The sequence below is a fragment of the Meriones unguiculatus genome, chromosome 7, assembly GCF_030254825.1.
Source record: "Meriones unguiculatus strain TT.TT164.6M chromosome 7, Bangor_MerUng_6.1, whole genome shotgun sequence".
In the NCBI taxonomy this organism is placed as follows: domain Eukaryota; kingdom Metazoa; phylum Chordata; class Mammalia; order Rodentia; family Muridae; genus Meriones; species Meriones unguiculatus.
The window spans coordinates 82,655,959-82,683,085 of NC_083355.1; the positions used below are offsets into that span (position 1 = coordinate 82,655,959).

A 27,127-nucleotide genomic window follows, 5' to 3' on the forward strand; every position below is an offset into this window, starting at 1 on the left:
TTTCAGGAGCTTCCTACACCTAGTGAGTTTGGTTTTCCTTCTAGGTCTTACCTGATCCATTTACTTTCAGAGGCTGACCAGCCCTTCTCTTCCCTCCAGAAGGGAACCTTCAACTTAAAGAAAATAGCTACACAATACTAACTACAGAGAGAGACCTTGTCTCAAAAGAAGAACCAAAGCCCTGGTGTCTAGGCATAGCTGACCTTTAGTCTAGCCAACCTTAGTATGATGGGTATCTGCTTCCCTCCCTGACCTTTCTTTCCCTGTAAGGACCACACCCTCCCTTACTTCATGTGATCTTGAAGGAATCGTTGACCATAATGCTTCCCTCTTTGTTCCCCCTGGAGAAACGGGTACATGACTCAGAGGTCAATTACATCTTCTTCAACATCTGCTTTTTAAATGTTGGGATCATAAACTACAGAAGTGATTTAACTCAGGAACTACCTTACAGCTGTACCTTGCAGGAAGCCAACCATCTGGAAGGAACTTGACAAACGTGTTTCAACATTAGAACTGCTGGATCCAGTCAGGCCTGAAGCTAGGTTCAGTCATACAAACCAGTAAATTTCCTAGCTTATTCAAGTCACTTTAGAATTAGATTTCTGTAAGTTACTCCCCCCCCCAAAAAAAAAAATCAGACTAGTGATACAACAAGGCTGTTAACTACCACAAGCCTCAATTTACCTTTGAGCCTTAGTTGTAAGTTTTTTTTTACATGATGAAATATGTAAAATATTTAGATAAAATCTAATCTTAATGCATGAGGGAATCAGGTAAAGTGACTCTGTCAGGACATCTTTCCTAGCATAATTTATCAAGCCTAATTTTTTCACATAATTAATTTTTCAAGTTTGGGCTCAAAGCAGATTATGTTAAGAATTATGGGCTTGGGCCTGAAGAGTTGACTTGGCAGTTAAGAGTATTCGTTGCTCTTGCAGAGGACTCAGGTTTGATCCCTGGTACCTACATGGTGGCTCACACCCACCTGTCTCCAATGTGTAGGAGATCCAATGCCTCCTTTTGGCCTCTGCAGGTACCAGGCACACAATGGCGACAGACATACATGTGTGCACATAATTCATACACATAAAAAGTATCTTTATAAAGTAGACCTATAAAAACAATGCATTTATGTTTGTCTCTCTGAGACAGGGTCTCACTGTGTGGGACTCTGTAGACCAGGCTGGCCTCAAACTCAGAGATCCGCCTGCCTCTGACCCTCAAGTACATATTACCTTGTATGAAACTAGTAATAATAACTGCAAATACGCATAGCTATTTAGTGTACCTTCATGGGCACTGTTTAATGAGCAACATTGATACATTTTCCGCATGTTATCGTTTAAAAACTTAGAATCAAGGTTTCCCAATGCCAGACAGCTATTAACCAATAGACTCATAATTGGAATTCAGTTCTTCCAAACACCAAACCTCCTCACACTGTATTAAACAACCTCTGACTATTTGCAGGTGGCACATGCAAGTCACTGAAATGAAGGCTAGCACTATTTTCATCTTAGAGAGAAAAGGCTACTAACATATAGAGGTTAAATCCTATAAAATCATAACTGGGGTCTGGAGAGATGGCTCAGAGGTTAAGAGCACTTAGCTGCTCTTCCAGAGGTCTTGAGTTCCATTCTCAGCACCCAGATGGTAGCTCACAACCATCTATAATGAGATCTGGTGCACCCTTCTGGAGAGCAGGTGTACATGCAGGCAGAACATTGTATACATAATAAATAAATAAATCTTTTTAAAAATCAATAGTAAGAAACTAGAAACAGGGCTGGAGAGATGGCTCAGTGGTTAAGAGCACTGTTTGGTCTTTCCAGAGGTTCTGAGTTCAATTCCCAGCAACCACATGGTGGCCCACAACCATCTATACTGGGATCTGATGCCCTTTTCTGGTATACACGTGTACATGCAGATAGAACCCTCATATACGTAAAATAAATAAATATTTTTTTTAAAAGAAGAAACTAGAAACAATGGATCACTCCTCTCATCAACATGAATTCCCTCATATTCTCTGAACACTGTGAGCTGGTGACCTGGGCAGACAGCTTACAGTTGGGTGTGCTGTGTCATCTAATCCCCCAAATAACCCATCCGTGTAGGCAGTGGTGTCCCGCCCTATAGACACAGGAACCCAGAGGCACAAAACATGTTTCATTTCCAAGGTCATCTATCTACTTAGTGCTTGGGAAGAAGACAGAGACATTAGAATTGCCATTTTCTTGTCTCCCCTCCCAAGGCTGTGTACAATCTGCTCTGTACATGGCGCTGTGTAGAGCCTACAGAAACCATGATGCACTCCTAGCTCCTTTCTCTCAATACTCCTTTTTCTAAAAACACAAAGAATGACTCCCTGTTCTGTCTTTAGTGAGAAGGACTCTCCCCTGGTAGGGTAAGATCACAGAATAGATCCAAATCAATCTCCTCCTACTAAACAAGATTTTTCTAGAGAAGTGGGGGTCTGAAGAGCTTTGAAAAGGCAGACAGAAGCTGTAGTCACATCCAGTATTTGAAAATGTTCTTTTTGATGGTATTTCTAAGCAAAGAAAGTATATGTTCTCAGATTTGAAAGGTGGCTGACCCATTTAAGAAAGCCATTGGCAAAAAGAGCAAAGTATTTGTGACAAAGTGTTTTTAAGACAGGCGCTGGTGGCTGCAGAGATGGCACAGTGCTGAAGGGCTTGCAGTGAAAGCCTGATAATCTGAGTTCAATGCCCAGAACCCACAGTGAAAGGAGAGAGCCAACAGATTGTCCTCTGACTTCCATACATGTGCTATGCACTTGCATGTGTGCGCTTGCACATACACACACTCACACACACACACACAATCATTAAAAAAAATGTTGGAAGAGACTCATTGGAAACATACAATGCCAGTTATCTGGACCCTGAAGAAGAAAAAGCAATTATATTTATCTAAAACCCACAGGCTTCTGTGGTCCCAGGCAAGTAATGGTTAACAGGCACCCTCAGGAGTCGCGGCCATCCCGAGAGGATCACCGCATTGGACAAGCCCTCTGCGTACTATATTGAGAGAACTTTTTGCACTAAAATCTCATTATTTTATTCAGTCATCCCCCGTGTATTCGCTCCAAACACTTCTGCGCCCGCACCGCCTGCTCCTGGGAAATGCAGGTGTGGACGGGACATGTGAGTACCCTCAATCTCACCCATCTACTGGTCAAGGGATGATGGCTTACTGGAATCCAGGGCAATATCGTCTAACTAGTAGAGAGAAGTGAAAAAAAGAAGAAAGGGGAAGATCACACTGGTCAGAAGAACGCTTGTTCATTCTGGCGGGGCCGAGGACTGTGTCTTCTGTTTAATTTTTTTTTTTTTTAATTATTAGCATATATCATTTGTGAGAACTGATGGGTGTCACCAGGCCATTTTCACATACGTATATCATACACTTCGATTATATTACCCCCAGTTTTAGCTTGTCCTTTCCCAAGCCCCTTCCCTTACTGTCCCTCTGGTATCATATCCCCACAACACCCTTTCCCTCTCTCTTTTCCACTCTCTTGGAATTTTTTATATTAATTTTTAAAGTTAGCATACAAAACAATGAGTCTCATCATGGCATTTTCACACGATGTCGTCATCGCTTTTAAAATCCCGATTTCACATATGAGAAATTGGGGTTTGTCATTCTGGGAAAAACGATAGAACACTTCACACATTAGTGTCAGCCTCAGTCTTAGTCAGGGTTTCTATTACTGGGACAGCAACACCATGACCAAAAAGCAAGTGGGGAGGAAAGCGTTTATTTGGCTTCCACTTCCACATTGCTGTTCATCACTGAAGGAAGGCGGGACAGGAACTCAAGCAGGGCAGGAACCTGGAGCTGATGCAGAGGCCATGGAGGGGTGCTGCTTACTGGCTTGCTCGCATGGCTTGCTCAGCCTGCTTTCTTGTAGAATCCAGGAGCACCAGCCCAGGGATGGCTCCACCCACCATGGCTGGGCCCTCCCCCATTGATCATCACTAGAGAAAATGCCCTACAGCTGGATCTCATGGAGGCATTTCCTCAACTGAGACTCCACCCTCTCTGATGACCCTAGCTTATATCAAGTTGACACCCCAAACCAGCCAGAACGAGCCTCCTTGCTCGGGGGCTAATCTTCAATTTCGGTGGATGTCGGTGCTGCTGAAGAGAGCATTAAGGGGAAAACGTTACCACGTACTAGGAACCGTGCAAAATGGTTCACGCAGGACATTCATTTCCACTTTCCTAAGTGCTCCCAAAGAGAAGCCTCCCTTCCACTCCTCTTCCCTCAAGTCGACCTTCCGTGCTGGAAACGAAACCTTATTTCCTCGCTCTCTGCGTTTAGGGTTACGGAGCTACGTGGCAGAATCCGGTCTTTCTCTCTCCACAGCCAAGACTCGCTTGAGCTGGCGTAGGCAGAAGGGGACAGGGTAGGAGAATTACGAACAAGCGGGGACTGGCAGCAGAGGCTGTGCAAGCCCTCGGGCACCTTTTCTCTCTTCCCTTGGTGTGACTGGGCTGCGTTTGTCTCTGGCAGGGCTACCCTACACGACAAGGCGCAGCAAACTCTAACTTCTGCGCTGTCTCCAGTTAAGCAGGCAGCCGGAGCTAGCTGGACTCTTCAAGCACCCACCCTATTCCGTCGACTGTGGGAAGGTATTGGAACAGTACAATGGACTGTTGGGGGCTTCCTGGTATTGTGTGTGTGTGTTCTGTGTGTGTGTTGTTGGGGGGGGGAGGTTGTGGATAAACCAGCAGGCCTGAAGTGCACCCAATTATTGTCTACAATACCTTTCTTTCCTCAAAGTAAATTTATAGTAGAATTATTTATGGCCTACGGTGTTACTGAGTTATTGATAAGGTTCTGCCGCATTAACGGTCTCAGAACCCACGTTCTCATTCTGTCTAAACTTACGGACCAAAAAAGTCTGAAACCGCAGGGCTGGAGAGATAGCTCAATGGTTAAGAGTACTGGCTGTTCTTCCAAAGCTCCTGGTTTCAATCCCCAGCACCCACATGGCAGCTCACAACTGTCTATATGTAACTCCAGTTCCAGGGGATTCAATAGCCTCGCATACATACAAGCAAAACACCAATGTACACAAACTAAAATAATTTCTTAAAAAATCTGAAACTAGTTATTTAAATTACACATGTTAAATAGTCAAGAAATCTATATATTTATTAGTGTTTTATATTTCTTTTTCTGCAAACTATTGGTGCATTTTGCTTATTTTTTCTGATTACAGTTTTAGTGCACTTGTGATTTATGTACATGAATTTTATATATTAATTTCACAGAGAAGAATATACTATATTTCCTTTGGGACATTTTTTTCAATTTGAAGTACAAATTCTCAGAAAGCCTTTCTTTTAAAATTCATCCCCCTGGAAATCTATCACACAAAAAAATAGTTTTAAGGTTCACCAGGGACATTCATTGTAGAATTTTAATGACAAACAGAAACAATTTAAGTTTGTGTTAGTTGAAGGACAGTTAAGTTATAGTTCAGCCATACTGTAGGAAGTAGTGCGGCCATTAAAGCTAAGGGCACTATCTGCCATGCGGAGAAATGTCTGTGATACAAAGTGGGCAAAGGGCAACTCAGAGTAATGGGTAAAGTTGTCTTTTGTTTGTATTAGTATGTATGGAATATATATATATATATATATATATATATATATTACACCTAGACACTTAGAGGAAATGCAGTCCTTGTAAACACAAAGAAAAAGGTTCTGGATGGATGTCCATAGGACTGCTATTAGAGAATAGCTTTGGGCATGGGTTAGAAACGCATTAGTGGCAAAAAATAGATTATATACTTAAATACTTTTTAATTTTTATAAGGATCATTACCTTTTTTTTTCAGGCAATAGACTCCCAGAGAGACAAAAAAAAAAAAAAAAAAAACAAGAGCCATGTAGCCACCGCACAGCTCCTCTAGAATAAAGCATGACCAACACAGGTGAAGCATCTGGGACAACCTTCCATCACCTTCCTTCTCTGCCACAGGTACCAGAACCTGGGTCTGCTGCTCTTTATTCCCATGATGTCGAGATTTTACGAAACACACAGCACGGTGCCCGTGAGCTTCTGACGTCTGCCTTTCCATCAACATTGTTGGCATCTGTGTGTTTGCTTTCTTTTAAGGCATCAGAGCCTCTGGAACTAGAATTACAGACCGTCATGGTGGGTGCTGGCAACTGAGCATGGGTCCCCTACAGGAGCAGCAAGCACTCCTAACCTCTGAGCTGTCTCTCAAGTCCTCAGCGCTGTGAACACTGTTCTTAATGTACCCACACTAACATGAACATGACATCATTCCTCTTGCTGCTCCCTAGCGTCCAGTTTACAATGGCTCTGCAGTCCACCTGCCTCTTCTTTCACTGGCTCGGGGATGTCCAGCACGCCGTTCTTTTGAACAGCGATGCCATCAGCATTCCTGGACTCACCTCTCATGCCCTGAACTTCCTCTAGAGCATGTTTCTGAAAGAGGAAGCAGGAGGGTTGCTTTCCTAACTGATCACACCAACTCATAATCGCACTGATGATAAATGACGTCCTTTTTTAGGGAATTATTTATTTTAACATATGTAACATGCATGTGTCCGAATGCATTTATGTGTGCTACTGTATGCAGGTGACCATGGAAGCCGGAAGACCTGTAACTGGGGTTACAGGTCATTGGGAGCCACCAGATGTGGGAGAGAACTCAGATCCCTCTGCAAGAGCAATACTTATTCTTAAGCACTGAGCCCTCTTTCCAGCCCTGAGACTCTATTACTCTATAATTTTTTTAAAAAACTAAAGTTTACACACACAGAAAGTAGACATACAGCTATATTATTTTCTAATTTTATTTTATTGGGTTTTTTCTTAAATTCTAATCTATATTGAGTTAATTTTGAAATACGTTGTGTGCTAAGGAATCTGAAATGATATTTTATAATCGGTTGTCACACTGCCTGCCATTCATTGACAAAGTAAATCCTTCATTCCACACTTTTCAACCTTCTTCTTCTTCTTCTTTTCCTCTTCTTCCTCCTCCTCCTCCTCCTCCTCCTCTTCTTCTTCTTCTCACTTGATGATCCATTTAGCTGAATTTCAGTATCGTTTTATGGAGTTCACTTCAATAACCCACCGGGATTTTACTGTAATTGCCCTAGTGCCACAAATGATTTTGGTCTGAATGTACATTTAACTAATGTACTCATATTTTGAACTCCTTACTATATGAAATCCCATAGCCTCAGTCTGCTGCTGATGTCTGCCCTGAATCATATATCAGAATCCCCATGCAAAATGGGCTAGTATCCTCCTGCATACCATAAGCTTGCTTTTTTTCTTTTCTTTCTTTCTTTCTTTTTTTTTTTTTTTCTTTTTCTCCCAAGACAGAGTTTTTTTTCTGCGTGGCCTTGGCTGTCCTGGACATGCATTGCAGACCAGGCTGGCCTCGAACTCACAGAGATCTGCGCGCCTCTGCCTCCCTGAGTGCTGGGATTACAAGCCTCTGCACCCAGCACTTAAGCTTTCTTTATTGATATTTTTTCCTAGTCATCTTTGTTCATGATGTTGTCTGTGTCAGGACAAGAGTCAGAGGCTTAGAGATCAAACGAAGACTACACAACTAGAAATTGTCAGGTTGGCTGCTTGAACTTCTAGTTGACCCCATTCACCGCTCTTTCTGGAATAAGCACATTAGTTTCCATGTTTGTTCGTTTGTTTTGGAGAGAGGTCTAATGTATCTGAGGCTGCCGTTATAAGACGTAGCCAAAGACGACCTTACACTTCTGACCTTGCGGCCTCTCCTTTTAAGTCCTGCCATTACAGGTATGTACCACCATGACCAGTTTGTCCATGCTGGGGCCAAACCCAGAGCTTTGTGCGTGCTAGGCAAGTACTCTTCCAACTGAGCTACGAACTCAGCCCTCTAGCATAATCTATTTTTACAAATATTTTTTTAATTCTATTTTTAAAATTCTACAAAAAATATTTTTATTTTTAGTCATAGTTGGAAAAATAGAGCTATGAACATAACTCAGTGATAGAGCACTTACCTAGCATGCACAGAACCCTGGGTTCAGTCCCCAGAACTGTAAATAAATATATTTTTGTTTGTTTGTTTGTTTGTTTGTTTTAAGACAGGGTTTCTCCGGGTAGCCTTGGCTGTCCTGGAGCTTACTCTGTATACCAGGCTGGCTGCAAACTCACAGAGATCCACCTGCCTCTGCCTCCCAAGTGCTAGAATCACAGGCATGCGCCACCACCACCCAGCTAATAAATAAGATTTTAAAATGCATATAAAATTGAACACGTTAACCTTTTTCTTTTAAGCAGCTCACATATCCCAAGCTGGCCTTCACTTGCTAGTGAGCTGCAGTGGGTCTTGAACTTCTTTTTTTTTTTTTTTTTTTTTGGGTCTTGAACTTCTAATCTTCCTGCTTCTACCTCCTAAACATTGGACCCTTTGCCATTTTTATTTTAATTACGTTGTAAAGCAGATCAACTTCATCTTACAAACCTGAAACTCCAGACCCATTAAACAGAACTTTCTGGACCTGCTCCAGCCCCACCCTGAAAACCAGCATTCTATTTGGTTCCATGATATTGACTGTGAATGGAATCACACAATATTGTCTTCTTGCCAGACGTTTTCATTCAGTGTGCCTCAAGTTTTATCCATATTGTACTGAAAGGCAGGACTTCCTCTTTGTGTGTTTATCTTGTTTTGGATACAGGATCTCACTACATAGCCAAGATATTGCTCTTAACTCCGGGATCCAAGCAATTCTTCTGCTTTAGTCTCAAGTAGCTGGACTACCTGTATACTTCAATTTCCTTCTTTTTTAATGCAAAATAATAATTCATCTGTATGTACAGATTCCATTTGGTTTCTTCATCCACCTTTCCTCGGACAACTGGGTCACGTCCAGCTCTTAGCAGCTATAAAACATGCTATCACAAACACGCGTGCGTAAGTATCTCCTCAGGATCTTGCTTCTGATTCCTTTGGATAGATGCTCAAATATGGGATTGTCAAATCATGTGGTGATTCTATTTTTAGCTTTCTGGAGAAATTATGTTCACTTTCCGACAAATAGCCCCATCCCCATGGACTCTCCTGCAATATGTTAACAGGCTACACATTGCCTCCTCGTCTAATTAAATTGAAAGTAGCAGTCATGCTCATTTATAACCATTAAAATATGTTTAAACTTCTTACTTAAGATGCATCAATTACACCGTTGGCAGCTGCAGACGCTTCCATTTCCTCCCAGTCTCAGTTAACAAGCTGTTCGTCACATTTAACAACCCCTCCTCCCAATATCAGGGTCACGGGAACACAGCTAGAAGGACCCACGCTCCAGTGAATAAAGCGGTGGCCAGCATATAATAGGCGCTCAATAAATGGCTGAGCCCGCGAACACAAGACCCTGTTGCCGAATATAGTTTGGATGGTTGTAGTTCTCGTTCCAGCAGGCAGGAAGTAGCACAGATGGCAAAGAGGCATTCAGTGGCATGAGTGTTGCCAAAACGATGACACCATGCCTGAGACACATTCAGACTAAAGCTCCGGTGCTGTGATGTCATCAGGAGGATGAAACCAGGAAGAACGGAAAAGCTTGGGAACACACAGAGTCTAGGTGATAGCGCCAAAAGAGTCCACTGAAGGGGCTGGCCAGCATTTCACTTCTCTCCAGCTCTAGCAAGAGGCAATGTAGACGCTGGAGGAGGCCAGTGGAAGCAAAGCCAGCATCACACTGAATGGAAGAGCCCTTGCTGACCAGGTTGCTGCACATAGGCTGGCTGGAGCCTTCCGGACCAGTGGGGATATGGACAGAGACAGGATCATGAAAACCCAGAGTGGCTACAGTCTCTTCCAGAGAGCAAGCTCTCCTATTGTCCCTACAGCTTTGGACTTGAACAAACAATATTAAGACATAAAGCAGAGGAAATTGGACTAAATTGTATTAATAAAAATTAAATTTGGGGGCTGGAGAGATGGCTCAGGAGTTAAAAGCACCAGCTGCTCTTGCAGAGGACCCAGGTTCAATTCCTAGCATGGCAGCTCTCAATCGTTTGTAACTCCAGTTCCAGGGGTCCAGTGCCCTCTTCTCAGCCTCTTCAGGTACCAGGGACATGCTGCCTGGATATACATGCAAGAGAAACACCCAAACACATAAAATGAATCTTAAAAAATATATATTTAGACTGAACAAAGAACATTATCTGGATTGACAAAGGGTGTAGTTCCTGCAACAGCATACTTGGTGGAAATGACACTATAATGTAATTGGTATGTCTACACGCGTGCATGCACACTCAAAGACCAGAAGTCAATGTTGGATGTCTTTCTCACTTGCTCTGCACTCCTGTTTTTGAGGCAGGATCTCTCACCGAAGCAAAAGCTCACAGCTTAGCTAGACTGGCTGGCCATGTGTGCTCAAGGGATGTGCCAATCTTCCCCCATGCCCGCCAGAGCAGGGAAGGGGGACACAGGCCATAACTGGCTTTTTCTAGAGATGCTAGGAATTCAAACGCAGGGCTTTATGTTGCATGCCTAGCATTTCACTGACTGAGCTGTTTCCACAGCCCAGACTCTCACATGTTTTAAGAATTAATCTGTGCTCTGCCAACTGAGCCACAAACTCGAACCTGAACTCAAGTCTTTTCATTCTAACACTTGTGGGGTTTCTAGCAAACCAGGCTATGAAAGGCCTCACTGTTTATAGTCTTGATTTCCCCCTGTAAATATTTGTTTGCTTGTTTGTTTGAGATATTCTTACTATAGAGCTCAAGGTGGTGTCAAACTCACAGTGCCCAGTATTGTAAATGCACTTCTATTCTAAAGAAGAAACTAAATCAAAGAGAATCACATGGCCGGAGAGATGGCTCAGCAGTTTAAGAGTACTTGCTGTTCTTCTGGAAGACCCCAGTTTATTCTCTAAACTCAGAATGGGCAGCTCACAACTCAGAATCAGCGGCTGGTGGCTCTGTGAAACGGGCAGCAGTTGGGGGAAACTGAAGATGCTTCAGGAGACAGCTCATCCTGGCAGGGAGACATAATTCTAGCAGACTGCACTGGCAGGGCTGGATTGACCAGTACCACAACCTCAGTCTATCTGTCATGGCCAAGTAGACCAACTGCCATGTGCATGGTGGTACACAGCTTTAATCCCAGCACTCGGGAGGCAGGTGGATCTCTGTGAGTTCGAGGCCAGCCTGGTCTACAAAGTTCCAGGATGACCACGGCTACACAGTGAAACCCTGTCTCAGAAAACCTAAGGGGGGAAAAAAGCATTCAAAAGATGATGAGCCACACCTTGGTTCATTTTTTTTTTTTTTTTGATTCTTAATTCTTTAGCTTTGGCTCACGCTCATCATGATCATGGCTGATGGCTGCATACAGCAGATGGAAAACTCAGATGGAAATAAAAATGTATAGCACATCACATTTGTCACAGGAGAGGTGTGACTGAAGACCAATAAAAACAGAGAGAAAACAGCACTAGCCCCGGTGCTTACAGACAGCACCTGGATCTGAGAGAGCCCTTACAGCGTATTAAAAATATAATAATAACTTAAGCGAGCCTTTAAAAAGAGTTACTGGGCAGGGGAGATGACTCAGAAAAGCGCTTGGCGCATGAGCATTGGGGATTGGGGTTCAGATCCTGAGCAGCCACATTAGAAGGCAGGCTGATGACGCATGCTGCGCTCCAGCGCCGGGAAGGTAGAGACAGGAGGGCCCCGGGAGTCTAGTAGAATCCGTGAGTTCAAATGAGACCTGTCTCAAAAACTGAAGTGGAAGAATGATTGAGGAAGACGCCCGACCTCTACCTCTGGCAGCCACATGCACCCACAAACATGTACATACGTGCATACACACCGGCACTAACAAGTACACGCACGCACGCACAAACTAAAGCGTTCCCAGGCCGTGAGGCAGAACTGCAGCTACCCAGCCCAGTGGCAGTAAAATCACGGCAGCCTCGACACTGAAATCTTACCTGCTGGGGGGAAAAACTTCCTATTTCCATTCCTGGGGCTTTATTGTGCTTGGTTTTCAAGTCAGCTTGGCCCAAATCAGAATCACCTGAGCAGGATCCTCACCTGAAGAACTGTCCCGATTGAGGTGCCCACATAAATAGGGTGTGGCTAAAAAAAAAACAAACAAACAAACAAACAAAAAAAACACATCTCGCCTCTTGCTGAGCTGACCCCGAGGTGACGTACCCTGTCACTGTCCGCCCGCTGCGGCTGCTGCTGCTGCTGCTGCTGCTGCTCCCGTTGCTGCTACCAGAACCAACGTTTCCAAGCTTTCGCCATGCACTTCAGAACAACGGTCCCCCAGGAAACTTCCAGGCATCGAGTGCTCGTTGGGAATGCTAGGACAGTAGTCTTGTGGATTGAGCGACTGCCGGCAGCCGCCTCTGCCACCCCTATCCCCTCTCAGAGGGAGGTAGTAGCCCTTATGGGACTACTGCTGAGAAGCTCACCTCAAAGGGCTGAGCAAGCCCGGCTCTCAGCTCTTGGGGTAGATGGCTCTCAGCTCTCGGGGGAGATTCTGCAGTCCCGAGTCTTTCAAAGCTGACTTAAGAAATTCCTTAATATATATTCCGTTAGTTCTGGTCCTCTAGGGAGCTCTAACAGGCTTTGGAGAGAGGCTTGGGTTGAACCTGTAAGGATTTCCTTTGGTTCGTGCACCAAGCTATATTATCTGAAAGGTTTCTCTTCTCGAGAAGCGTGGACACAGAAAGCAGCTTCACACTTACAGTCTAATTTAATCAATAACAAAGAATCAGAAGACAGGCCGAGGCTGGATTCCTACAGCACTGTCCCTCAGCTAGGGGCTGAGATATAGGGAGAACAGACACAGCTGCAGACTGAGTCAACAGGGACCAGAAAACAGGCACCAAAGAGCTCTGGAGGGAAGGAGGCTGCAAAATGACTCATCGAGCCTGAGGACCGGAGTTTGATCCCTAGGACCTACGTAGTAGAAGGGAACCAACTCCCACAGGTTGTCCTCCAACTTGCACATACATGCATAAATAAATAAATGTAATTAAAAGAAAAAGGAGCCAGTCAGTGGTGGTGCACACCTTTGGGAGGCAAGGGCAGGGGGATCTCTGTGAGTTCGAGGCCAGCCTGGTCTATAGAGGAAGTTCCAGGACAGCTAGGGCGGGGGAGGAGGGAAGGGAGAGTAATATCTCAGGAGTAATCATGTGAACAGTTTTGGCAATTACCCAACCAACAGTATGGCACCGAGAAAGCAGCTTAGAGAGACACTGCCTCAAGATTCAGAGAGTTAAAAATGAAGACATGAGAATGGAGCTGAGCCGTCTGCGTTAACTCAGCCCAAGACGTGGGTTATGAATGTGTTTGCGGAGAGAACTGGGAAGACCCCAGTCCAAGGACCGGGACTAAAATTAGCCACGTGCTTTGTGCCCCTGCACTTTGCTCAGGTCATCCCTCCTTGCCCGCTTTCTTCTCTGTTACCCTTTTCTTCCCTTTCTGTTGAGTAAGCCAGTTTTTCCTCTGAAGGATAGCCCATGTGTCGTGTTCTCATGATCTGTGCCTGAAAAAAGAGAATGAGTCATTTCCTTATTTCTTCTGCTTTGCAGGGTGTGCTTCTCGCCATCACCTGAAGACTGGCACATTGGAGGCTCTGGGGGGCTCACACCAGACCTTTCCCTAACACCGCCTACCAAAGTGGAGGTATTTGCATTGGCTCATTTCCTCATGCTGTGACAAAATGACGGAGGCCGGGTACATTATGGTCCAGTTAAGGAGACTGGAAGGCCAGCATTGGGGTAGAGACCTTCAGTGTGACCTCTAGTTTGGAGACCATGGTAAATGTGATCCCAACGGCTGGAGCAGGAGTCAAAGGTCTCAGGGAGAGACAGGAAGCCACACAGAATCAGAGGCCAAGCTCAGGCCTCTGAGCCTTCATTTATTTATTTTTTAATTGGTGTGCATATATGCTTGTGTAAGAGTATTGGGTCCCCTGGAACTGGAATTACAGACTGTTGTGAGCTGCCATATGGGTGTTGGGAATTGAACCTGTGGATCCAGGTCCTCAGGAAGAGCAGCCAGTGCTCTTAACCTCTGACCATTTCTCTAGCTCCCAAGATCATGCTTTTTATACCAACCCATTCTCAAGGAAACACAGTCTGAAGAGAATGAATGCATTAACCCACTTAAAGAACTGTCCCATTATTTAATTACCTTCTACCAAGCTCCACTCCTTTGTTTTCTTTGATTTTGAGGCAGGTTCTCACCCTGTAGCCCAACTACCCTAGAATTCACTATGTAGCCCAGGCTGTTTGAACTTGCAAACTCCCTTGACTTAGCCTCCTAAGTGCTAAGACTGTGCCCAACTATGGCATAGCTTTTAAAGTTTCCACCACATGTTGGCTTTCTGTGACTGTAACAAATGTCTAAAACAACCAGGCATGATGGCACACTCTAGTAATCCCAGCACTTGGGAGGCAGAGACAGTGAGATCTCTGTGAATTCAAGGCCAGCCTGTTCTACAAGAAGAATCCAGGACAACCAAAGCTACACAGAGAAACCTTGTCTCAAACAAACAAACAAATGTCTAAAGTAACCCATTCATTAAGAGGAAAGGCTATTTACCTCACAATTTTAGAGGTTTCAGTCCATGGTCAAGGTGGCCCTCCTGTTTGGGAAATACGTGGTTGTAGAATAACCTATTCACTTATTATAATGGAGAAGAAAAGAGTTTAAAATGCACTTGGGGGGCTGAAGCAGAAGAATCTCTGTGAGTTCAAGGCCAGCCTGGTCCATAGAGCGAGTTCCAGGACAACCAAGGCTACACTGAGAAACCTTGTCTCAAAAAACCAGAGAGAGAGATAGAAAGAGAAACTAGCATCCCACAGTCCCTTTCAAGCACTGCTCCAATGCCTTAAAACGCCCACAAGGCCTCTCCTTTAAAGTCCACTGCCTTCTGCTAGCGTCAGCTGAGAAGAAAGTCTTTCTGTGCATGCGCTTCTAGGAAAACATTCCAGTCCAAATTACAGCAGTCACTTCTCTACACCGCCATGTTAAGGAGTGGGCTTCCACACGTGAGCCTCTGCGGAATACACAGACCACAGAAAAAATTGTCTCAACTGATCATCTGAGCGGACTCGGAAAGTGGAGCAGGGGTAAGCCTAGCCTAAGGTGTGCTGGAATCCTCACATGAGGACGAAGAGTTGGCAGGGTCACATATGAAATACTGTGATAGCTCTGTGGTCACCATCAGGATCTCTAAGCCACAGTGTTCCTAGGGTCGTTGAAAGAAGCTCCAGGGTGTTTGCTCTGTTGAGGGAGAGGCTGGGTTTTGTTAGTTTTGGACAAGGTCTCACCATGTAGCCCAGGTGTTGGCGCTTTTTTAAAACTCTACTTCATTCAGAGTTCCTTAAGCTTCTACCTCGCTTCCAACCTCCCAATCCTAGGAGAGAAAGAAGGTTAGAAGGGAAAGCATTCATAGACTTATTTAGACTTAGTTCCGGCTGCTTAAGGTGGACAGGTTCTTTGGAAAAAAACTAATCTCAGTTGTCAGGATATCTAGCAGTCCAGCAAATGGCAGCGACGAACGAAGAAGCAGTCTTCTTCCTCCTCCATCTGTCTCTCAAAGCCCGCCTTCTCTCTGGGCTCTCATATCTATACTCTCCCAGACTCCTCAGAATTCCACTAACTCCAGCTGGCAAAGATCGAGTGCCTCTCCCAGCCTGTACGAGGCTGTTAACAGCTGGCAAAGACCACACCCCTCCCCGAGCCGCAAGAGGCAGTTATCATTTGTGGACAAACTAAAAGCAGCTCCATATCCCACACTTGGGATTAAAACAAAAACCTGTTTGCATAACATAACTGGGTTTTTAAAGAAACCAAAACTTCCATCACACCCAGGCTGCCCGAGAACTCAAGACTTGCAAGGCTCCTGTCACTGCCTCCCCTGTGACATCACCCTGTGCTCTGTTGTAATTGCTGTTAAATATAAAGATTAGATATTATATTTATGTGCAAGCCTATAAATATAAGAGAGTAACTTGGTAGTAATTAGTCAATGGCACAGAAATACATGATTTGTGATCAAAGCAAGTATAAGATTAAGAACCAACCATGATAAAATAAAACAGGAGTCCTGGGTGGGGATCAGAAACTGTTCACAGACAAGGAAACAAATCGATCTGGCTGAAGCATAAAGGGAAGTTTGTCAAATGTGCTGGTTCATTTAGGTGTCAGTTTGACAGGGTTAAGGAGTATACAGACACCCACTAAAAGAGTATTTCTTGATATGTTTGCAAGGGTAAGGGTAAGTCCAGCAAAGATAGACAGTTGAGCCAGAAGAATAGGTGGCTACACTGTTCCATTCACTGAGGGCCTGGACAGAACAAAATGACAAAGAAAGGAGAAAACTCTCTCTCTCTCTCTCTCTCTCTCTCTCTCTCTCTCTCTCTCTCTCTCTCCTTCCCTCACTCCTTCTCCCCTGTCTTAGAACTGGAACGCCATTTTTCCTGTCATTTGGCATCAGAGCTCCAGGCTCCTTGGCCCTGTGTCCTTGGACTTCAACTAATGCCATCACCACTCCAGTTCTTAGATTTTGGCTTCAGACTAAGAGTTAGACCATGGGTCCCCTGGTCCTCAGGCTTTTATACTGAAAGTGAACTGTGCTGCTGTCTTTCGTGTTTCTCTCATTTCTCCCTCCTAGGGAGCACACTGGTGGGATTCTCAGTCTCAACACTGAGTACTGAGTCAATTCCCATCAACTTGTGAAACAGCCTATGACTATGTATCTACTGGCCATCTATCCATCCATCCTACTGGTCCTCTAGCTCTCTTCACACTCCAGATAATACAAAAGAAGGCCAAAGACACTGGACAATTGTAATTTTTTGGTAAGCTTGTAGGAAGCGCCACATTCATCTCATCACAGTCCTATAACCATTCCCGCGTACTTTAAGAAACTGTTGACTCTGGGCATGACATGTCCAGTGAAGAGCTGGGAGTCTTTTAACTGTGGAACGGGAGGGCAGACCGTGGGAATTCATTGCTGTTTATGCCACATACTCTTTTCTTTTGTTTTTTTCAGACACGGGTGTGATGTGTATGTGGATGCGAGTACAAGTCCATGGAGGTCAGGAGCCTTCTTCCTCACTTTCCACCTTCTATTTTGAGACAGGGTGTGGATATATGAGCAAGAAATGTCCCCCATAAGCTAATGTATTTGGACACTGGGTCTGCAATGGTGGCACTGTTTGGTGGGTGTCACAGACCTTTGGGAGGTGCAGCTTTGTTGGAGGAAGCACAGGATGGGCAATGGAACCTTTCAGAGTTTATAACCTTGTCCCACTTCCTCTCTACTCTCACGCTCTCTACTCCCTGGTTGTGGCTGATGACGTAATCTCTCAGTCTCTCAAGTTCCTGTTGTGACTACCTGCTGCTGTGCCGCCTGAGCCATTACAGACTCTCCTTCCAGAACTGTAAGCCCAAATAAAGTAGAAGTTTTTGGGATTTTTGTTTTTGAAACTCAGTTGTATTGTGTGAATATGTTTTGTTTTGTTTTGTCCCCAAGTGTGGGAGGTGTGTATGTCCCCCATACCTGCCTCGGAAAACAGCCCTGGAGGAAAACAGCCCCTGTGAAAAGGTGCATGACGTTTGTCAGCTGAAAAACTACCTCGTTCGAGGGGCATGTTTTTGTGAGCTGGAAAACAGCTTCATTTGTGGACTCTGAGAAGAGATAAACAGAAGCCCACAATAAGACAATAAGAACACCTTTTGCATTGCTGTGCTTTGCAATGGTTCGAATCCTGTGCTGCTCTTTGCAGAAAGAAATGTTCCAGAGAACTGCTTGTGTTGCTTTATTGGAGTTTTGCGGCTTTGACAGACTTGTGCCATTTGGGTGGAGTGTTGCCACTTTTACTTAGTTGTTCTGATGCTGCTGACACATGTTGCTGCTGCTACTTTGCTGTTTAACTGGACTGTTGGTATCCTGCTGGTCTTACTGAGCTTGGCAATCCCTAAAGAACTCATCGACCCTTATCTGCAGGAAGTAGCTCAAAGAGGTCTACAGCCCCTTTCCTTACTAATCTCCTACATAAGAAATGGGGGGTTGGAAGGGAGGTAGAGTCATTTAAAAACCTTAAATAAAGTAGGTGTTTATGAAAATCAAAGCCTACACCCAAACAAACCCCTTTCCTACAAATTGGCTTGGTCATGGGTATTTTATCACAGAAACAGAAAGGTAGCCAATATGCAGGGTCTCTCACTGAATCCTGAACTCATAGATTTGGCTTGGCAAATCAGCAAACCCCAAGAATTCTCTTGTTTCTGTCTCCCCAGGGCAGGAAAAACAGGTACTTACTGCCACACCAAGCTTTTGCATAGATGCTGTGGATCTAAATTCAGATCTTCATTTTCCCACAGCAACCCTTCTGCCCATTAAACTATCTCCTAGTCTCCCTAACTTTATTACCTTTACTTATTTTTGTGTGCATGTGTGTGAGCAGACACATAAATAGAGGTCTGTAGTGAAAGTTTTGGTTTCTTTAAGAACTCAGTTATGATAGGTAAACAGGTTTTTGTTTTATTCGAAGGTGAGGGATATGGAGATACTTTTAGTTTGTCCACAGCTGTTAACAGCCTCATTTGGCGTGAAGAGGGGCGGGGCCTTTGCCAGCTGCAGTTAGTTTAATTCTGAGGACTCTGAGAGGGTATAAACGCCAGAGCCTAGAGAGAGAGGCAATTTCGAGGAGACAGAGAAGGAAGAAGGCTCCATGTCGTTCCTGCTTCCTTTGCTGTTTGTTGTTGCTGGACTTCTGGATATCCTGAGGACTGAGAACCCCATGACCCTAACCAGCTGGAACAAAGTCTAGAGAGGTCTAGGTACCCTTTTCCTTCTAACCTTCTTTCTCTCCTACCTAGTGTTGGGGGGTTGGAGGAAGGGAGGTAGAGGTATAAGAAACTCTATTAAAATAGAGTTTAAAAAATAATGCTAACAGAGGTCAGAGGACAACTTGGGGGAGCTGGTTCTCTGCTTCTAAGGTGGATTCCAAGGATCCAACTCAGGTCACAATGCTGGATGACAAGCTTTTTTTTACTCACTGAGCCATCTCTCTGGGCCCCTCTCTAACTCTCTAAATTGTCATGTAATTATACATATGTATGTGGGACAATGTGATATTTCCTTATGTGTATGCATTGTTTAACGATCAAGTCAGAGTAATTAGCATATTCATCACCTCAAACATTTATCATTCTTTGTGGTGAGAACACTCACAATCTCTTCCAGCTACGTAATTTATTCTCATAGTAAGCTGCGGTTCGCCGACAAGTGATTGGACAGATGGCAATAAGATATTGCAGGTTTTGAGACAGCACATATATTTTAAGGAACTAGTTGTAAAATGTATTTATTCTTGGTGAGCCTAGGGAAGTGGTTTGGGAATAGAGAAGATGACAGAGTCATTTTACAATATATATTACAGTATATTTTAAAATATACAAGGGCCATCATCAGATAATCTTCATTGAAATATCCATCATTTTACGCTAAAAGTATTAAGAAATACTTCTCCTGTAGCCTGTGTAAGACAGGCTGGATAAGTTGGAATTACAGCAAGAGGAGAGATGGCTCAGTGGTGCAGCGAATACATGTTATCCCAGCACCAGAGAGGTAAGCATAGGTGTATCTTTGGGGCCTGCTGGCCAGCCAGCTCCTACACATACATATATACATACATACATACACATGATAAATATAAAAACTTTTGGGGCTTAGGCTGTAGCCTAGTTGATTCAATGTTTACTTAGCAAGCCTGAAGCCCTGAGTTCAGTTCACAGCAGATTCTTCAAAATGTGGCATGGTAGTGAACACCTGTGATCCCAATGCCGGAGCTCTGAGCTACGTGAGACCCTGTCCCCTGAAACAAAAATCAACTTGACCTAGGTTCTATTTTTTTCACTTGTAAATGGCATGACACTTGCTGTCTGGGATTATCTGAAAACTCTGGGAGAGCCTCGTAGCACTGCCGGGTAGATTTTTAGAAACCTGCAAAGTAAGAGCTCAATGTCTTAGATGTAGGTTTTAGTTCAGTGGAATAGAAAACATCAAGTGCAACTCTTAGAAGAGCTGACAGGAGGCTGGAGAAAGGACTCAGGGGTTGAGAACACTGATTGTTCTTCCTGAGAACCCAGGTTCACTTCCCAGCCCCCACATGGTGGCTAACAACGTTCTGTGGCTCCATTTCCAGGGGAATCTGACTTCTGCTTTCCTCACTATCAGGTACCAGGTGTGCACATGTACACAGTCACACATGCAGGCAAAACACCCATACACATAAAATAATAAAAGCATTTTTTAAAAAGCAAAACAGAATCTGAGATAGGTTTTGCTCCCCATCTGGCAAATCTTCCAGACTCCATTGTCATCAGCAATGCTGTATTATTATTATTATTATATTAGCTCACTGGTAAAGCCACCTCTCAGATCCACATTAATTTACAGAGTCAATAAACTCAGCACCTCCAAACAAGATAAAAGAAAATAAAAAAGAAATAAACTTGGTGTGGTTACAAGTAATCGTAACCACTACAATCAGGATGAAGGCAAGTTTGAGGTAGCCTCATTTATGCAGTGAGTTCTAAGCCTACCAGGGCTATATCTGAGACCCTGTCTGGGGAAAAGGAAAGAAGGAAGGAGGAAGGAAAGAAGGGCAGAAAGAACAGAGTTGGTCCAGCAAGAAGGCTCAGGGGGAAAAGGCCAATTATCACCAAATTTGATGGCCAGAGTTCAATCTCTGGGGCCTACACAGTGGAAAGAGAAAAGTGACTCTCACTGGCTGTCCTTAGACCTATACACACACACACAGAAGTGAAATGTAGAATAATAATAACAAAAGCAGAGAATAAAAAAATGGAAAAGACCATTAGGTACCTCACAATGCTGTTATGAGGTCAAAGCCAGATCGTTGCTCTCTGCAACAGCTATTCTGGAACTAGCAGGGTGGCCTGGAGATCCACCTGCCTCTGCCCCCACCTCTGCCTCTGTCTCAGAGGTGGGATTAAGGTGTGTGCCACCATGCCCACCATGCCTCATGTTTACTATTTCTTCATGCTGAAAACATCAAGGGATCTTTGTTCTACTTTTTAAAAAGAAATGATTCTGTGTGTGCCTGTGTGGAGGACAGAGGACAACTTACAGAAGTTGGTTCTCATGTAGCTCCTAGGACTAGAACTCAGGTTGTCAGGCTTGGTGGCAAACCCCTTTACCCACTGAGCCATCGTGCCAACTCTCTTATGGCTCTTTAAAAATGCATTTTATATAAATGGGTATTTTGCCTGCATGTATGTCTGTGCACCACATGCTTGCCCATGAGGACCATAAGAGGGCATCTAATATCCTGGAACTAGAGCAACAGACAGTTGTGAGCTGTCATATGTACAGGTACAAAGAATTGAACCTGGGTCCTCCGGAAGAGCAGCCAGTGTTCTTCAGCTCCAGAGCTTCTACCTCTTGACTTATTCTCTCCTGCAACAGCGCAACAGGGCTTCCTGTTCCTGTCTAACTGTAACTTAGTTTGCACCTGTCAGCTCTGCACTGTAGTCTCTGAAAACACCATTCCCATCCCAAGCTTCACGGATGAATGTTTTTAGAGAGCACATGAGCCCGTGCAATGCATTTTTGAGCCTTATTTCACCCAACACACTGCTCTTCAGTTTCATCCGTGCTGTTGCAATAGAACGGATTTTTGTTTTATAACAGAAAAATAGCATTCCACCTGGTTTTGTACCACATTCTTTACCCACTCAGTATTCTATTCCTGTGTGGTGTTTGCTTTTGTTTTTTAAAGTATGAAACTGAAAAACATGTTTAGAGGCATTTAGGTTTCTGTGTATTGATTAAGAACACTTTGATTTCTGTATTTTATGACCATTCTTGCCATTAATCTTCTAATGTTAAGTTATCCTGGTATTCATGAGATAAATATATTGGGTCAAGTTTTTTAATACCAAATATTCACTGGGTTGGGCTACCTAGTATTTTTAAATATCCACACATAAACAAGAGCCCTTCCTGATGTTTACTTTTGAAATCAATACAGCCTTAAATCCCACCTTACCTGTAAAAGCAACTTTTATTTCCCTGCTTCAAATGTGGTCTCAGAGGATTACTGCCTCCATCTGCTGACCCAAGCCTAGTCCTGGAAGCTTCTAACCTCTGTCTGGAATGTTTTCAGCCTCTGAGACTCACTGCTGAAGAAGCTCACCCTTTTTTGTTCTTTCTGAGCTCATAGCTGACTGGTTCAACTCAGTTATTTTGGTTCAAACAGATAACTTAGTCAATCTTTTTTCCTCCACTGGGGTGAAAACCTGCTAGCTCAGAGAGAAAGATAAAGCATCCTGCTGACCTTCCTTCTCAGCTCACATCCCAAAGGAAAAAGAAAAGCCTTTTTTATTCAGCTCAGCTGACAGCCCAGGAAGAAAGGATCTGCTATGTCACCCAACAGCCCAGGAAGAGAAAGCCAAAAGCTAAACAGCCAACAAGCTAAAGAGCTAGAGAGCTCAAAGTGAAAGGTCAAGGAATTGAAGAGCTCTTTCTTTCTTCTCTATGCTGTCTTAAATACCCTTCAACTCAAAGTCCCTCCTTTCTACTTAATTCCTGTCAGCTGGTTACTTGTTCCCCCTCTTGACCTAGGGTTAACCTTATTAAACCCTATGTACAGAAAGCACTTGGATTAAAGGTGTGTGCTAGGGCTGAGCCACACCTAATCACCTGTTTACAATAGACAGAAGGCTTGTGGATTAAAGGTGTGTGCTAGGGCTGAACAACGCCAAACATAAAAAAAAAGGTTTTTACAGTTCATAATATCAGGGTTCATACCAGGATCAAATATCCTGCCAAAATTATCAGTCATCAGTAGTCATACCTTAGTTCTGCCTTCACTGGTGTAGTGGTTTGAATGAGAATGGCCCTATATATAGGCTCATATAGTTGAATGCTTGGTCTGTAGTTGGAAAAACTGTTTTGGGAAGGATTAGAAGGTGGGGCCTTGTTGGAGGAAGTGTGTCACCAAGGGTGGGCTTTGAGGTTTCAAAAGCCCATGCCAGGGCTAGTGTCTCTTGAATAAGACACAAGCTCTCAGCTACTGCTCCAGCACCATGCCTATCTGTCTGTTGCCACTCTCCCCACCATGATGGCCATGGACTCAACCCTCTGAAGCTATAAGCAAAGCCCCAATTAAACGCTTTCTTTTATAAGTAGCCCTGGCCATGCTATATCTTCAAAGCATCAAAATATGAAGACATCTAGTATCCTTCTCCCCCAACAACTGGTGAGATATAATCTACACACCATAAACTCACCTACTTAAAGTGGAAGGAAGAGCTGGCTGAGGCTGCTGCAGAGGTAGTAAGTTGTACTTGAGACAGCAGTAGGAAGTTCTGGTGTATTAGGTGTGCTGCCATACAGAAAGAGGTGGGGCTGTCGACAGTGACCGACCCTGCTGTGCTGTAGGGAATGTTGAATCTTTGAGGCTGTGATGACCACTCTGAGCACCTTATGGAATCTGGAATCAGCTCTGGGAAGGTCTACAAGGTCCTTTACAGGAAGGATTAGCTGAGGAGAGAAGACCCTCTCCACAAGAGTGACACCTTGGCGTGGGAGGCGGCCCCAATGTAAACAAGACCAAGGAAAAGCAATGGTGCCTGCTCTTGATTCTTGTTGCTGAGTGAGTCCATCTCAGCCACTTTCATACTCTGTTTCTGCCTCTGCAAACACTTGCACATGTATGTCATGCGTGCACACACATACACACACTTTAAAAAAATAGTAAAATAAACATTTAAAAGTATAAAATGTTCTTTTAAAAACTTTTTCAATGACTATATTTCTAGTATCTATAAAAAGATGTTCTTACCTTTAAGCATAAGACAAGATACCCAAACTTTAGAAGTACTCTTTTTTTTTTTTTTTTTTTTTTTTTTTTTAGTTTTTTTCTATTTTATTTATTTATTTATGAGTCAGGGTTTCTCTGTGTAACCTTTCCTGTCCTGACTTTGTAGACCACACTGGCTTTGAACTCAGCAATCTGCCTACCTCTGCCTCCCTGAGTGCTGGGATTACAGGTGTGTGCCACCATGCCTAACTTATTAACTTCTTTTATTAAGGCACTTCACAAAAAAAAAAAAAAAAAAAAAAAAAAAGCAGTAAATAATGCTACCCAGTCTCAAGGTGACTCAGTAGGTTAAAGTACCTGCTGTGAGGCCTAAGGATTCTTGTGATCCCTCGGACCCACATGATGGGAGAAAACGGACTCCTTCATGCTGTCCTCTGATCTATACACACAAAACACAAGGCAGTAAACAAAGCTTCAAATGTAAAATGATGGGTGAAATAAGAAAGAAAATCTAATCATTTATCAATAAGGAAGAAAATTTAATCATATATCGTTGAAAGTATATTTTGAAATAAAACAGCCCTGCTGTTGTATTTATTTCTTCATCTTACTTTGTCTCAAAAATGAACCTTGGAAAGTAATTTCTTTTTCCTCAGCAAAGCTCCTGGATACCAGCTAGCCAGGTGTAAATATAGATGAGATCATTTACTAAATATATTTTTCTCATTTTAAGAAAATACTATACTTCATTCCTAAAACAATAAAATTCTGCTCGGACTTGCTAGAATGCTTAGCTTTAAATCCTCAGGTGATGAAGAAGGTATAGCGAGGAAGCAAAACCTCTCCAAATTACCCAAACAGTCTGATGCGTAAACAACTAAGTAATTTCAAATGTAAGAAGCTGAGTTTGAAAGTCATAGCCGAAACCATCCGTTTCACTGTCTCCCGGCTAGCTACTGAAGAGTCCTTTTCAGAGCTATTTCTTCAAGCCTAACATTTACTAACTCAACAGATGGGTTTCAAAACGCGGCTTGTAATTTCTCTGTCAAGTCACTGATTTTTATACTCAACTGGAGGCTTTGAAAAAATTATTGAATACGTCTGGACCTGAAATAAGCCATTCTCAATGTTTGTCTGGGGCTGTTTGCTAACTGACTGTTTCTACAGATAAGCTTTTAAAACATTTGCTACAGGTAGCAAAAAAAAAAATGCTTTGGAACCGGAAGAGCTTTCGAATCCCCTGCATGACGTCATAAGGTCACTACTGTTTCCTTCTCTTGTAAGAATCGCTGCTGTGGACTCGAACTCGCTGGTGCACGGAGGATGCAATTTTCAAGCTGTCTCTCTTCGTGAAGGTCTTCTCCATAGCGCCCGGTCTCCAGAGCAGCAGCTGGGCATCTTCTCCGCCCGTCAGCAAAGAGTCCTCGGACATGTTCCAGCAGAAAGAACGGACGGTGGCAGCATGTCCGCCCTCAAGGCTGGTCACGTGGCTCAGCCCTGCCGCGGTGCAGCTCATTAAGTGAATCTTTCCTGTGTTGGTTCCTCCGATAACAAACAACCTGTCCATCTTTTCGTGATACAGGCCACCAACCAGGTAGTCCAAGTGACCATCCTTCACATCAGTTATTTCTCTCACATCCTGGATGTTCAGACATGTAATTGGTTCATCGGTATCCAGATGGTTAAGATCCCACCAAGAAAATCCTTCATCATGTGTCATGCAGTAAATCTGTTTATAATCTCTTCCACACCAGCCAATGCAGCTCACTGATGAAACGGAGTTACAGGTGGCAACCAACGCATCCTCCTCGTTATCAACACTGATATCAAACACATTTACCAGGCCATCAGTTGAACCCGAGACAAGCATGTTGGGATTGCTGGGATGGAAACGGACTTGAGTGATGTCATCACTGTGTGTCTCTGAATAGGCACCAAGTGGGTCTCTAGTAGACAAATCCTGAGATGTGATCCTTGCGTCCCAAAATACCAACAACGCATCATCATCAACTTTTTCTGTTCCAGCACAGATGACATGATCTTTGCAGTTGACGTCAAAACTGATAAACGCATTGGAAGGGTAACCCTTGAACAACTGCACAGGCTTCTCACTAGCTAACCGAGCGTCCCAACATTTCACAGTGCCGTCTGTACTTGCCGAATAGACACTGTCACAGCAGTTTGCAAACCTGACTCCACTGAGGAGCCCAGGGGAGCCACTAAATTCCCGTAGCACATTTAGTGTCTCCTTGTCATATATTCTTATCGATCCATTTGAACACAAAACAGCAACCAGGCTTCCTTTTCCTGCCTGTACAGTCTTTGATGTGTCTATGCCAAGCAGGTAAGTGGGCTCTATTGTTTCCGAGGACCGTCTAACAATATGTAGATTAGCAAACTGGTCCTCAATCTTCTCCATGTTAGTAGAAACATCCACAGGCATGAAAATCTGTAATAAAGGTATAAAAATTAAAATTTAACTCAGAGTTTCTCCAAAGTGCACCTGAGTCAAAAGCCTTTGGAGTGGATGCGCCTGAGTTTCCACTGTGTAGTATTGGCACAGTAACTTAGAAAACCACATCTGCTTTTGTCTCCTTTTTCTTTCAGATGCTGGGCAGTGCCTGGGCACGCTTCTCTGGACTTTTTCCCTCTTTCTCTGATGTTCCTAACACACTTGTGCCTGCACTTGTGCTATCCCGGTGATTCCCAAGCTGCAAAGCCATGATGCTTGCTCTCTCTCTCTCCCCCATCTCCTTCTACTAGGAAGCTGCTGCAGATTTGTTAGTTTGCCTTGGTTTCTCTGAAACACTAAGAATATTTTGGAGTGAAACAACTAAAGTAAGTCTTCTCTAATATCAGTTCCCTTCCAGGATGTAACTAAAACTCAGTTACCATTCATTAAATCACTTTTTGTTTGTTTGTTTGTTTTGTTTTTAGAGATAGGGTTTCACTGTGTAGCCCTGGCTATTCTAGAACTCACTCTGTCGACCATGCTGGCCTCGAACTCACAGAGATCCTCCTGCCTGCTGCCTGTCTCCCAAGCACTGGTATCAAAGGTGTGCACCACCACCCCCTGCCTCAAATCACTTTTCACACAGAATTTACCATACTATTTTATGCTAATGAGAGAGCTAGAAAGCATCAGCACATATCATTCAGTAGTTCCTCTGAGTTCAAACAGGACTCCTGATCCCACTCACATCAGCCAGGCTCT

At 43.7% G+C, this 27,127-nt stretch overlaps 1 protein-coding gene and 1 long non-coding RNA gene across 6 annotated transcripts in view; one reads left to right on the top strand and one right to left on the bottom strand.

Annotated features, from left to right (window-relative positions):
* Window positions 1-6,181: 6,181 nt before the first annotated feature.
* LOC132655254 (uncharacterized) lies at window positions 6,182-17,230 on the top strand. Its single transcript, XR_009592998.1, has 3 exons — window positions 6,182-6,202; window positions 13,636-13,729; window positions 17,109-17,230. It is a non-coding gene; the product is annotated as an uncharacterized LOC132655254 (long non-coding RNA).
* Wdr89 (WD repeat domain 89) overlaps window positions 6,719-27,127 on the bottom strand; it is a 69,754-nt gene continuing 49,345 nt past the window's right edge. For 2 of the 5 annotated variants that reach the window (XM_060387661.1, XM_060387662.1), the window contains exon 2: window positions 23,997-26,362. In XM_060387661.1, coding sequence (XP_060243644.1) covers window positions 25,175-26,362 — 1,188 coding nt within the window. In that variant the 3' untranslated portion in view covers window positions 23,997-25,174. Of the gene's footprint in view, window positions 10,161-12,021; window positions 12,170-23,995; window positions 26,363-27,127 lie in introns of those variants that run through there. The other 3 variants (XR_009592997.1, XM_060387663.1, XM_021652050.2) reach the window with 3 other exon arrangements.